The sequence below is a fragment of the Clinocottus analis genome, unplaced genomic scaffold, assembly GCF_023055335.1.
Source record: "Clinocottus analis isolate CAN_PGR_092001 unplaced genomic scaffold, fCliAna1.0.p SCAF_10, whole genome shotgun sequence".
Lineage (NCBI taxonomy): Eukaryota > Metazoa > Chordata > Actinopteri > Perciformes > Cottidae > Clinocottus > Clinocottus analis.
In genome coordinates this window covers 16083877-16096643 of record NW_027175821.1, presented here as the reverse complement: position 1 = coordinate 16096643, position 12767 = coordinate 16083877, and the positions used below count along the sequence as shown (strand labels likewise).

Here is a 12767-nt window from a genome sequence, read left to right as displayed (position 1 = left end):
CATCAATTTTTCTCTTTGTTAAATGAGCAAGTAACTTTACCTATTTAAACGTCTTGAAAAAAACATTTTGCCTCCTGCCTCTTTGAGCAGCAGCCCTGAGCACAGATGGTACTAATAAGACAATGACGCCATCAACAGGTGCCATCGTATTAACAATGTAATGCTGGGGTTGGCCACATGAGGCATTAATACCAACCAAAGTCTCACTGCACATTTTGTCTCAATAAGAAATGTAACGTGTGATGTTTTACTCCTACGTGTCTCTTTTAAAAAGGGTTCCTGCACAAATATTTCCCGACAGGATTCTCTAAATAAGGTAACATCACACACCACGTGTCTTCTCTAATGGCTCTGTGGTAATTGATGTGTGTTTTCTGCGGATGCTCGTGAAGCCCAGAAACCTCCATTACAAACATCGGTTTGCTGGAGGCGACACATCGAGATTGGAAATCGGGAACAACGACTCGGATTTAACGACTTCCCCTGTTTGAGGTGGCTTGCAGAGCAATATCCTGCACGGTTCCCCTTGTAGTCGCGGTGTTCCCGCTTGTCTTTGAATGCAGCATGAGCTCCGACGACTTGTTGCACAACCGGAGAAACGCCCCCTCAGTCCTCCTCCCCCTGAGTTTAGCTGAAGCTCTGCCTCGGCTCTCTCTCTCTGTCTGACTCACGCATCACACAAACCCACACACACACTCTCACACACACCGCTGCTATCACAACTCCCCAGAGCGTCGACATGGCTGCGAACCGGGTTATCGTGTACGGAGGAAGAGGAGCTCTGGGCTCCAAGTGTGTCCAACATTTCAGGTCCAAAGGATGGGTGAGTGGTAGCGGCCAACGCTAGCTACGCGCTACACAATGCTTTCTGGTAATCTCACTGTATTTGTTGTTGTGTGACAGTGGGTCGCTTCCGTCGACATGGCTGCAAACGAGGAGGCAAACGAGAACGTGATTGTGAAGTTGAGCGAGTCCTTCAGCGAGCAGGCGGGACAGGTGAGCCGCAGGTGACAGCTAGCGTCATGTGTGTATGCTTCATGTGTCCTTTAGGTGTTTGTGTCATCCACGTCCTGCTGAACAGCTACAGGGACGCGTTAGTGGCATCAGCTGAAGGCTGCACGATGTTTTTGTGTCCAGTAGCTAATAAATTTATGATGTGTTTACTGGATGTCGTTTTGTTTATTTGCTCAGTTTTGCTCATCTGTATGCTAATGCTGCGTTCAAGACACACGTGAAAAAGAAGGGAGAAAAACACGTGAATTTAACAACTATATATTTCTTTTTTTTTCAACACAATTTTGTTGGTTTGCTGCTTTTTGTTGTTTGCGTTACTAGAGGAATTATATATGCTTTTGTGTTTTTATAAATTAATACAATATATCAATATAAATATATAGCCGGCTTGACACAGTTTACTTTCATCCAGTCATCCAACCTCGACAGGTCACAACAAGATATACAAATCTAATACAGTAGTTAATTTAATGTTAAGCTATAACTATATTGTATACAGGTCATATGTTAACATATTTGCTTTATTGAGCAAGTTTACATGCTTTATTCTGTAGCGTACCTTGTGCATATGCAGTTATCTTTGTCACCTTATTGTGGAACATCCTTAAATTTCTTTTTTTGCGATAAAGTTTATAAATCTCGTCGATCACCTGCTGGGAATGTTTTTTCCTACATCAAATCCCTAATTGTCGTCCATTTCTAGCCGGTGTTTGATTTGAGAGGCAGTCAGACGCCCCGTGGCTTTGTGGAAAGGTGTTCGTAGTTATCTTTTGTTCTGTGCAGGTGACGACGGATGTGGCCCAGTTGCTAGGGGAACAGAAAGTGGATGCCATCTTGTGCGTGGCGGGAGGATGGGCGGGAGGAAGCTGCAGTTCCAAAGGTCAGAGTTTAACTTTTTTTTGGGTTTGCTGTTAAATGAATCATGCGCTATGTGTTTCCTGCAGCCATTCATGCGCAAAATTAATCTCGCCTGAAATGAATTGGCAAGACAAAGAAGTGGCTGCTTAGCTTAGCATAGAGACTGGAAACAGTTGGAACAGTTAGCACGGCTGAGCCCAAAGGTAACACAAACCCGCTGAATAACACATATCTTGTTTGTTCAATCTGTTGAAGTGTAAAAAAAAATGACATTTTGGGATTTATGCCAAACTGTTTTCCCGCAATCAGACACGCGAGGACGAGTCTGGTCCAAGTCGAGAAATAATCTGATATAAACCCCACTTCGATTTTTCTACGGATTAAGCAAATGAGATGTATAATGTGTTGATTTGTGGGCTTTAGAGGCGTTAATGCAGATTTTGTTCCTGTTTTACACAGAGCCAGGCCGGCTGTGCCCGCTCTTTGTGCTAAGCTAAGCCAGCCAACGGCTAGCCGCCGCCTTATATTCATAACAGACGGATAATACGAGTGGTATTGATCTTCTTGTGTCGCTCGCTCTGTGCCAGAAAGCCTGTTTCTAAAATATTTTACACTAAATAAGATGATGCCTCCTTTTGAAAAGCGCTGTTTTATAAAAAAGAAATCAGCAAATAAAAGAAAAATCAAGCTTTCCTCTGTGTGTATTTTCCCACATCGCTCTCAGATTTATACAAAAACACGGATCTGATGTGGAAGCAGAGTGTGTGGACCTCCACTATCTCCAGCCACCTCGCTGCTCTGCACCTGAAGCCTGGCGGACTGTTGACTTTGGCCGGGGCCAAAGCTGCCCTGTCGGGCACCGGGGGTAAGGGACACAGACAGACACACACACACACACACACACACACTTGTGTTTACCATCACGATGACCTGGTTCGGCAGTCAGGCTTATCTGCAGACTTTGATATATCGGAGACTCGATTGTGCATACAGCTTTGTTGTCCAACCTGTCGATTGAAATAAAGCTTGTAATAGAAAGCACTGCAGGGCTTTGACCGGTGCATCGACATCTTGATCAGAGACACCGGGGGGGGCGGCGAGGAAAAGGTGTCAATAAAATGGATCCAAGAATCAAAACAAGAGTGGGGGGGATGTACAATAGCTGATGAGCTCTGTGGAAGCAGAGGTTTGTGCGTCAGCAACCTTTTACTCTGTTAGTGTCCTTGAGCATTCGACTCCAACCCGCTGTCTGATTTTATTCAATACGAGACCGGCCGAGTAACAAACATGTGACTGATTAGTGTTCATTGAAGCACCTAAGAACGACTTAAGGAAACGAACGACTTTTCTTTTTGACGTTAACCCGGACTATTTAGGAAATAACGGGCAGATTAAATGACAATAGAGATAATCGTTAGTTGTAGCCTTTTTAAAAAAAATAAACTTGTGCATCACGAGAAGGCACAAATTATTCCTTATGGTGAGAATAGCTGTTATTGGTAATTGTAAGTCATGCTGTGTAGCTCTGATGATTTGTTAATCAAGCTTCTTGTCTGGAGGCAGTTTTAAAACGGACCGACCCGGATACCGTAAACTTTTAGATGAAAACATCCTGGGATCTTCTTTGGAAATATAATGCATGCGGTAGTCAACGGCGGGAGAAAGAATATTTCTTGATTCCCTTTTTGATTTGTGAATTACACAGATGGCGGTTGTCAACTCAGTGAGAAATGTCATTCGAGCCACTTTTGGGATGTGGAGAATTTAATTTTTTTTTACAGTCTTATTCGACAACATGCAGCGCGCAAAATCATCTTGTCAAATTGACAAACTCCACCCGTGGAATTAAAATGACGTGTATCTCGACGATGACTGCTGTGCGTATTTGTTCTCGGACGTTAGGTCCCTTTTGGAGGCGGGACTTTGCCTCTCTATAGTGAACGTTGTTGCTGTGACAGCAGCCGGCCTCTGGCATCGAGAGAGGATCTGGTGTGGTGCCACGTGACGTCTCGTCTCCGAGCTAACCATGTGATGGGCAGAGAGCCAACTGCACAGCGACCCAAAGCCCCGGCTCAGCACACAAAGCACACGAGCTCATTGGCCGCTGGCTTATGAAGAGAATGACTCAGCAGTCCGCACACATTGTCCACAGTCTGCGTTAACTGCACTGATGCAGTTTGGGGTTCCTGATCCATTGTTTTCCCTTTGCCTGAGTCTGCAGAGGCAGGTTCATTAGGTTTGAGGTGTATTCTATATACGAGAGAAAAGTCAACATCAAGAGCCACATGTTGGGATTCATAACTATTCTTGCTGAGAGGAACTTCCTTTCTTCTGTGTGCTCTGATCAAACAAAGTCAGGGGAAAGTTAATGAGCGTTGACCAAATCCAGATAATCTGTGCAGTGTAAACAAGAGGAGCAGAGTCTAATGGACTTTGGCGGTTATTGTGAATTCAAGTTTTATGAATGAATCCCCGATTTTAAAACCAGCCGAGTGTCACGTTAGCAAGTAAAGTGGGGAAAGATGATTTTGTGATTGATCCAATTGTTCTGCCCACTGAACGCACACATCGTTGCCGTTCTGATTCGATCACCAAGCTCCAATTCGACATCCCAAAGCCAACTTAAAAGACCCAGAACGGGTCGTCAGACCTCATGCGGGGCTTTTAATAATCCTGACCTTTTTGGTTTGGGGTTTAAAACTTAGACTTAGCCCCCAGACAGAGAGGGGTCTTTTTTTCTGTGCCCTCCATGTGACTTTGTTTTACCATAATCTCCAATCGGATTATCCTCTAAAATATACAAAAGATAGGATGCACAGCAAACAATGGTATGTATTCTGTTCAAGCAGCTTCCATCCAGGACTCCAGTCTTTATTCCAGCACACGGTGGCTGAGGCTCCTAGATTCGAGCTTCTTATGATCCAATTTCCCATTTTAGTTGTCTTCGCCTGGAGCTTGTAGCTCCGGCTGTTCCTAAATTCGATCTCATCCGAGTTAAATGTTTACAAAGATTTACTGAATTACACAAACTATTTCTAAAGAACACCTGCTAACTTCAGGTAGAACCGTTCCACAGCCGCCTGACTCGCAGGACTAAGCCAACGTTAGCGAGCTAACATTTGACTTGTTTAAAGAGCCAATGGAAATGGGACCACACTTTGTTTAATACGCTGTCTTCATGAGTTCAGAAAAAATGCACGATATAACCAAATATGATGAAATGTCATACTTGCAATGTTGGACTAAATGACCAAACAATATAGTTATTGATAATAATGCTACCAACTCTGAACCTTTTTATTTTTGGATTTGTTGTTGAGGCTTATGACGCTGCAGTGACTTTCTTTACGTAGTTGGTTGCTCTTGATCGGACGGTGCCAGAAGCTTTTTCTCAGCAACCAATTCAAAAAAAATTCTAAGGTGAACAATCTTAAATTTTAAACCTGCCACCCAACTTAGTACATGACTACTAGCCAGCGGTTAAAGATGGTAATGAATGGCTTGTGCAGCCGTATGTCTATTATAATCATCAAATATTAATATCCGTGGTAATGTGAGTTAAGAATTAATATTACTCCTCAGTGTCTTTCAGTAAATCAAGTTGTCTTTGCTCATCTTTCGATCTGAATTGCTTCAAAATCCGAATAAACTTTTTCTGTTGAGTTGTTTTGTTTCTTCATAGTGGAGCATCAACTCTCGGACTTCATTATTTCAGCGCGTTGGCTTCACCGTCTCCTGGCTGGCGTCTCTTAACTCGTGCCTTTTTAAAAAAAAAAAATCTTCTTCTCTCTCTTTGTTAAAAACAAAAGCTTGCTCTAAAGCCCCGTCACCACCCCTCGTTCTCATTGGTCATGAGATGGGTTCAGCGGGGTGGGCAGATGCTTTGCATTCTTCAGAAAGCTTGTTAGATGTTTTGTGGGGGGGATGGAGGCCCTTAATGTTTCCAGATGCTGAAGCAACAAAACATCCCTCTAACTTTTAATCGGTTTTCAAAATCCACAACAACAAGCGGTTCGCGATGTTTCATATGTTGTGAGTAAATTGAACGTGAATTGTGTTTCTTTTCACTCAACACAAACATACCTGGCTACTACTTTGCATTTATAAGTTCCCACTGTAGCTTCTCCATTTTCCTTCCACTTGACGTCTCCTGCCTGAGTCAATGCCTCCGCTCCCCGACAGCGTCATGCTTCTGATGTGCTCCGTGTTGTACCTCCCTCTCCCCTCCCCAAGGACCTCACAATAACTCTTCCATCTGCACCCTCCAGGCATGGTGGGCTACGGCATGGCCAAAGCTGCCGTCCACCAGCTGTGTCAGAGTCTCGCAGCAAAGAACAGTGGGATGCCATCAGGAGCCGCTGCCGTGGCTATTCTGCCGTAAGTACTGCAGGGACATGTTGTGGATGCACATTTAGTCCTGAGGCGGGGATTCAGGAATCGCAGGTGGAAAGCTATTAATATTAATAGTCCACCAAATGTGACTTAAAATCCCCTCCACCTGCGGGCCCGGGAGGTGGTTCAGCCGGATGGTAATTTTTGCACACTGCGTTTTTGAAGCTGTAAGAACTCGTCGATTGAAACACTCGGCGTCGCTTTTTGGACGAGTTGAAGGGATAAAACGAGACATTTGAAGATGTCGCGTTAAGGTCTAGGAAACTTATGTGCAATTTCTTTTCTTTTTTTTCCGTACCTTTGCAGTTAAAAAATGGGGTTGCACTGAAAATAGGAATAACTGCGCAAAGACAAAGTCTAACGCTTCACCAGACAATCTGGTGTGTGATTTGGTTAAAGCAACACAAGAAAACCACCAGGTTAGACGTCATTGAACTGTTGACATGATGCTCATCTGGAAGGTCTTGCAGTGCTCGTATGTATTTTCATGTCTTTACATTTTCAATCATTGTTGCCCTTTTTTGCCCTCAATTACTTTTAATCTGTGCCTCGCGATTCTTTTGTCACGTACGACGAATACAGGAAGTGCGAGGTTGAAGATAAGCTGCAGGAGCAAAATAAAAAAAATATAAAAAAAAGGATAATGCTGCCAATTTCACGCAGTAGGTCTGTGGTCGCGCACGTGATCCGCTTCCGATGAATGACGCACACGGAGGCGTTGGCATCATCGCGGCGTCGCCTCCTCTGTGCGCTTATTGAATTTAAAAGATCTCTTCTTTTTTTTTCCGCACCGTCATCGTGAGACGCTGGAAATGGGTTTTCTCTCTCTGGGTTGTAGTTTCTGTCCAGCATGCTGTCACATCTGCTCAGCATTAGCCCCATGACTTGCATTTCTGTAACAGCCTGTATTCCCCAACCCCCAACTCCTGCTGCACCGCCGTGCACCAACACTATCCAGTGTTTGTGCATGAGGGATGTTCCTGTGCAGGCCCTGGTACTGAAATGTATATACATCCAAAGACACTGCAGTACTCCTGGGTCAGACTGTGTTGTTTATAAGCTAGTTCACAAAAACACTACATGTTAATATTAGCATAGTGGCACGAAAGGTGACAAGACAAGCCTGCTGTGTTGAATTGCCAAGTGATATTTGAGCTCATGAATATGATAATAAAATATAAACATGATGCAAATCTTATTTTTTTTTCCCCTTCCCTTCAAACCCTGTGCTCTCTGTATGTGTGGAGGTGCCTCTCCCTCTCTCTCTCTCCTCTTTCTCTCTCCTCTCTCTCGCTCGCCCCCTGATTGTCATCTGGCTTAATTTGACAGGGTTACCTTGGATACGCCGATGAACAGGAAGTTCATGCCAGACGCAGACTTCGGCTCCTGGACACCGCTGGAGTACATCGCAGAGTGAGTGCTGAGTAATGGGTAATGCTTCAGAGCGTTATTTACAGGCTGCACGGAGCACTGCGACATCTGTTTTACATCAGTGTGACTTTAATCAATGTTTATCTGCTCTGGAGTCGTATTTTCTTATCAAGAAATGTTCATGCATCCTGAAAAAAACACCACCCAATGCTTTTCATCGATTTTTATTTTATTTTTTAAATTGCGGAAAAGTCCTCCCCCCCAATGCACTCCTACTATCACGCTGCAAGGCTTGTTTTTTAATATTAAAATGTGTTTACTTTAACCTGTCACATGCAGACATATGCAGCATATGTTGCTCTCTTTTATTTTCCCAAACAGCCCAACGCTGATCTTTTTTTTTTTTTGTTGCACCGTACTGAAACGTGTCGTCTGTGCCCATAAACGGCAATAAGCAAAAAATTGATGTATGCTCAACTGTTACTCGGATCTCAAAAGTGATGTTTTCCATTCCCTCTGGTTCTCCATCCCGCCACACGCGTTGTTCAGACGGTGTACGACTCCGTCTTCTACACGTGTCTGACGCTGACGCCCGTCTGTTTCTACATGCCGTCCTGTCGCGGCTGCGGCGTGCGGATAATTAGAATTTCTTTGTTCAGCGTTCAGTTTGCCAAAGCGCTCTTTGATTTCGAGGGACTGTCTGACACTCTGAACATCACGTTTATCTGTTTGATGCTTCAGATCACAGAAACACATTTTTTTTTAGCTTTCAAACTACCGTGAAGTCACGGGCAACACCTGACGTAACGCCAAGACACTTGTGCTCAACAACCAACTGCACGCGAGCTCAGAATACTAAGTGCCGAAGCTGTTTTTGAATGATTATTTGTCAAGGGTTTTTCTTTTTTCTCTTCATATAAAATCATTACATCTCATTACAGTAATCAAACCTTCCTCAAGTGAAGCGGGTCTTCTCCGCGGTGTAAATGGACCTGGGTTCATGTCTGGTCACGTATTCACGTCAAATGCATTATTAAAAAAAGGAGAGAGAGAGAGAGACGGAGAGAATCGAAATATGTCGTTTTATCACAAGATGGCCAAATGGATTTATGCTGATCTGGCAGTTCCATGTGATTGATGGCCCAGTGGTGCGATAGTTTTTCCTGCTTGCTCATCACTGTAGCTCGTCCATCCGTCTTATCAGTTACGACGTTTATTCTCTCTTGCTTAATGTAACCCACATTTAATCATCCCGCTGTATTTATAACAATTTGCTCGACAGGACGGTTGTGTGTCACGTTGGGGAACTGCAGTGATTAAGGTCGTACTAAACATGCTCTCAGTGTGTGAAGGGGCTTCTATGGGGGGCGGGCTCGGCTTTCTAATGTATGCAATTCTGAGACCCCTCTCTAGTGAAAACAACACATTGTGCTGCATGTTTATTGCCTCAAACTGCATTTTCAGCAAAGGTTCTTGGGGGGAGAAGTCAAAGGGCCCCTATGAATATAACGTTCCAGCGAGTGTTGCTCAGCCCCCTTACCGACCAGCATCACTTGGTTGTTATCACTGGATTCATTAGCGATTTTCAATCTGTTTATTTATCCGTCTTCTATTGCAAAAGGTTTTTAACACATCAGTGTCGGTGGAGGAAGAGAGTTTTGATAAAATAATCAATTCAAATCTTTAATTTATTTGAGTAATTGGAACAAAGGAAACAGTTTTTAGGGGAATAGAAGTCTCTTGAATGAATGTCGGACACATTGAGACAGAAGTTTGTGTTTCCCGCTCTGCGTGTAGGCCACGAGAGATTAGATTGATCCGGATTGATAATCTCCGAGGAAACAAATGAGTGTCCGAGGACAGAAATGAGAACAATCTATGTGGCCGGAAATGAAGGGACGTGGCACTCATGTCTTCATTGCCCCGATTCTCATCTACTGTACTCATCTTTCAGACGACAAACTTCACTCGTAAAACCTGCACACGACTGTTATTTCTGCTGCTGGTCGTTAGCTTGAAAACACTGAGTGAGATTCATTATTTAACATCCAGAACGTCTGCAGGAGCCGGGCTTTGTTTGCTGTTGTTTGAAGTATCATCTGTATTTATTTTTTTATTGACAAATGGAAGCCAAAGTTGGTGAGAAATGTGCAGCAATATTCACAATAATTTTGCCTGGATTAATAAAAATTGGGATAAAAATGTGCAAATAGAAGTAAACATTATTACTTTTTTGTATTAATGCATCATACAGAAGTGAACAGTGATAGATGGATAATGTGCCTTCTTTTTAATCACTTTTTTCATCAATGTTAAGTTTTTTTTTAAAAGCCCTCTAAATCGTACACGCAACATTTAAAAAAACCAAAACTAAATTGTTTTTTCTAAGCTGTCGTCTCATCATGTGATGGATTATCCTTTTGATATATTGTTTTTCAAAAGGAACGCTGCATCGTATATTGGGAAGTCTACATCAACGTTTTTTAGCGAGTACAGTCTTTCTTTCCTTGACACTTTCTTCTTGTCATTATACCTTCCTTCAAATATGTATTTCCAGCATCGTTAAATTTTGAACCAACAGAGTGATCCCACAAGAGTTTCTTCAGTGTGGCTCAATAAGGTCGTCTGTGCATTATTGATTACTCATTTACCCTTGTAGTCCTTAGCTTATTTATTTGCTCCACATCACTCTCTTTTTGTCATTATTTTTGTTTGTGTTATATCTTATATTGGCACATAGTATTGACTCTTTTGTATCGTTTATATGCGTGAATCAGTTTCAGTACTTGTTTGGGTTCACATGACCTATTGAGTTTTTAACATCACACTTCATACGCTGATGAAGACCTGAACGATAGATGACATGTAGAAATGTGCAGCGATGCTCCTGAACCGACGGGGGATGCTCGGTGTCATAATAATACGAGACATGCGACTCCACAAATGAGCTCGTTGGGTTTGGACCGCTTCCTAAGTAATGTTTTGTATTTCCTTTTCCTTTTGCTCCAGATTGTTCTTCAACTGGGCCGCTGGAGAGGACCGACCGGCTTCAGGAAGCTTAATGCAGCTGCTGACCTCCGCAGGGGAAACCCAGGCTGTGGCCTCGCAGTAGAGGAGCTGTGGAAATGATGATGGGGGTGGGGAGAGATGGAGGCAGAGAGGGGGAGATGAAGAAGCCCAGAGATAGACTAGTAGAGAGGAGGAGGAGGATGATATGAGGAAGAGGGTTTAAGGGTGTGGTGGCGAGAAAGAAACGGAGAGGAACTGGAGAATATAAGGAGATGGTGAGGAGACGGCTAGATGGGTTCGTGTTGAAGGAAGAGGATGAGGAGGAGCTTTTATTGCAAATGCAGCCTCAGAGCGCCATCTAGCTGTGACAGTCTGAACTGTGTGTTGTATCCAGTGAGAGTATGGCCACTCAAATTTTAGGACTCATCGAAGGTGTTCTTTCAAAGATCAGGGAAGTTAAATGAGACTCAAGTCACATCAAAATGTTCCCGCAGCTTCTACTCTGTGGCCGCTTCCACAGAGTCCTGATCCAAGAGAGGAAATTGAAGAAAACTGCTGAAAATGCATTATGTAACTTCCTCCAAAATGCACATCAGCATCTTCAGACCTGCATTAACTTGTTTGACGCCGGTGAAAGACACACAGTGTTGTCGGTCCGTTGTGACCTGAGATCTGTAGACCTTTGTGAGTCTCGTCCCTGAAAGTCCTCCTCCGCTGCGGAAACCTCCTCGTCTCAGAACGCCGCCGCCGTCGTCTCTCAAACGGACAATAAGGTCGGAGGTGAAGTGGCCTTATTATGTGTTTTGTAGCCATCAAAGTGTCCTTGTTGTCTGCGATGCTCTGTTCCTGTTGTGGGTTTTTCTAAGTTGTGTATTGTAACTGTGTGAAATTCACAATAAATTGAGTCGAAATCAAGGATTTGATTTTGAGTTTCAAAGTTCCTCCTTGAAGTTGGAAACATTAGTTGAAGAAAAACTATTCAATTTAGTACTATCGGTATATTATTTACTCGCCCCACATTACCTTGAATATTTGTGTTACGCACAACTAGTGGCACACGCATCTTCACTTCATCCCATGTGCTTTGCACGTGAAGGTCGTAGCGATCATTGTACGCTGTTAATGCACAAGTGTTTTAAATGGTATGATTTTAGTGAAGACGCATGTGCTCGGGAAACAACACTCAGCGTGAGTCACTTCAGCACGAATCAAAGTGTTCCTTCAAGGTCACAGAGGACGAGTAACCGGTCAACAGTTTGTTGTAAGTTCATCGTTCATTCTTGACCTTAAGGGCAGTTAAAGAAAACAAACCACATCAAGGTTAATTTAGCTGCTCTGGAACTGATGAAGATCATTGAACGCTCCAGAACTGCCACCAAATGAGCCTCGAGAAGGTTCAGAGGATCAGTGGATGAACAACAACTCAAAGTGCAGAAAGTACCGCATCTTTTAACAGTCGCATTTATTAGTTTTGGTGGGTGGGGAGGGGGGCGGGGGGGTATTGGAAAGATACAAGTCAGAATAAATGTGCAATTATGATTATTAAAAACAGACATTAGCTATTCCTTTAAGGAACGAAGCTGCTGATATTCTCTAATTTGTAATGGTCAACGTGTGTGTGTGTGTGTGTGTGTGTGTGTGTGTTTATAAAAGAGCTAAATCGTTTGCTAAAACAGCTGGGAGTTGTAGTTTTTAGCAAATGTTAATCAATAATGAACAATGGAGTGATATAGCGCGACTCAGGTTTGAGTTTTTATATGAACTAAAGGGATGAATTAATTGTTGCAAAACCCTCTTTTCCTTAAACCGCTGTAGTACATCTGTAACCACTAGGTGGTGCTCTGTAACAGGACTCCCCTGCTCTACTGCCGCTCTGTGTGTTTCAAGAGGGGGGGGGGGGGTGCATTAATCAAACGGATGAGTTGACTCTGCACATGCAGCCACTGCATAAAAATAACCTCCAGAAGAGAGAAGAGCCCTTCAGCGTTCACGCTGAGCTCCCGGGCCTTCCACGCTGACGCATGCGCATCTCTCTGCATCTGGGATGGCATCAATTTAAAAAAAAAAAAATGGATTAGGACAACTGGATTATCTTCAAAAGTCCCGTTCCGTTATTGTTGCTC

At 43.4% G+C, this 12767-nt stretch overlaps 1 protein-coding gene across 1 annotated transcript; it reads left to right on the top strand.

Moving 5' to 3' along the window:
- Positions 1 to 488: 488 nt before the first annotated feature.
- On the top strand, positions 489 to 11562 carry qdpra (quinoid dihydropteridine reductase a). Its single transcript, XM_068583871.1, has 7 exons — positions 489 to 823; positions 904 to 996; positions 1798 to 1894; positions 2597 to 2737; positions 6141 to 6249; positions 7594 to 7677; positions 10645 to 11562. Exons 1-7 carry the CDS (start codon positions 740 to 742, stop codon positions 10745 to 10747), a joined length of 711 nt encoding a protein of 236 aa, XP_068439972.1. The 5' UTR covers positions 489 to 739; the 3' UTR covers positions 10748 to 11562.
- Positions 11563 to 12767: the final 1205 nt, after the last annotated feature.

Excerpts from the sequence above, each read along its gene's own strand:
- qdpra (XM_068583871.1), top strand. The coding sequence starts at position 740 with ATGGCTGCGAACCGGGTTATCGTGTACGGAGGAAGAGGAGCTCTGGGC. Across the intron at positions 997-1,797 it reads TCAGCGAGCAGGCGGGACAG|GTGACGACGGATGTGGCCCA; the intron begins GTGAGCCGCAGG and ends TGTTCTGTGCAG. Across the intron at positions 1,895-2,596 it reads AGGAAGCTGCAGTTCCAAAG|ATTTATACAAAAACACGGAT; the intron begins GTCAGAGTTTAA and ends CATCGCTCTCAG.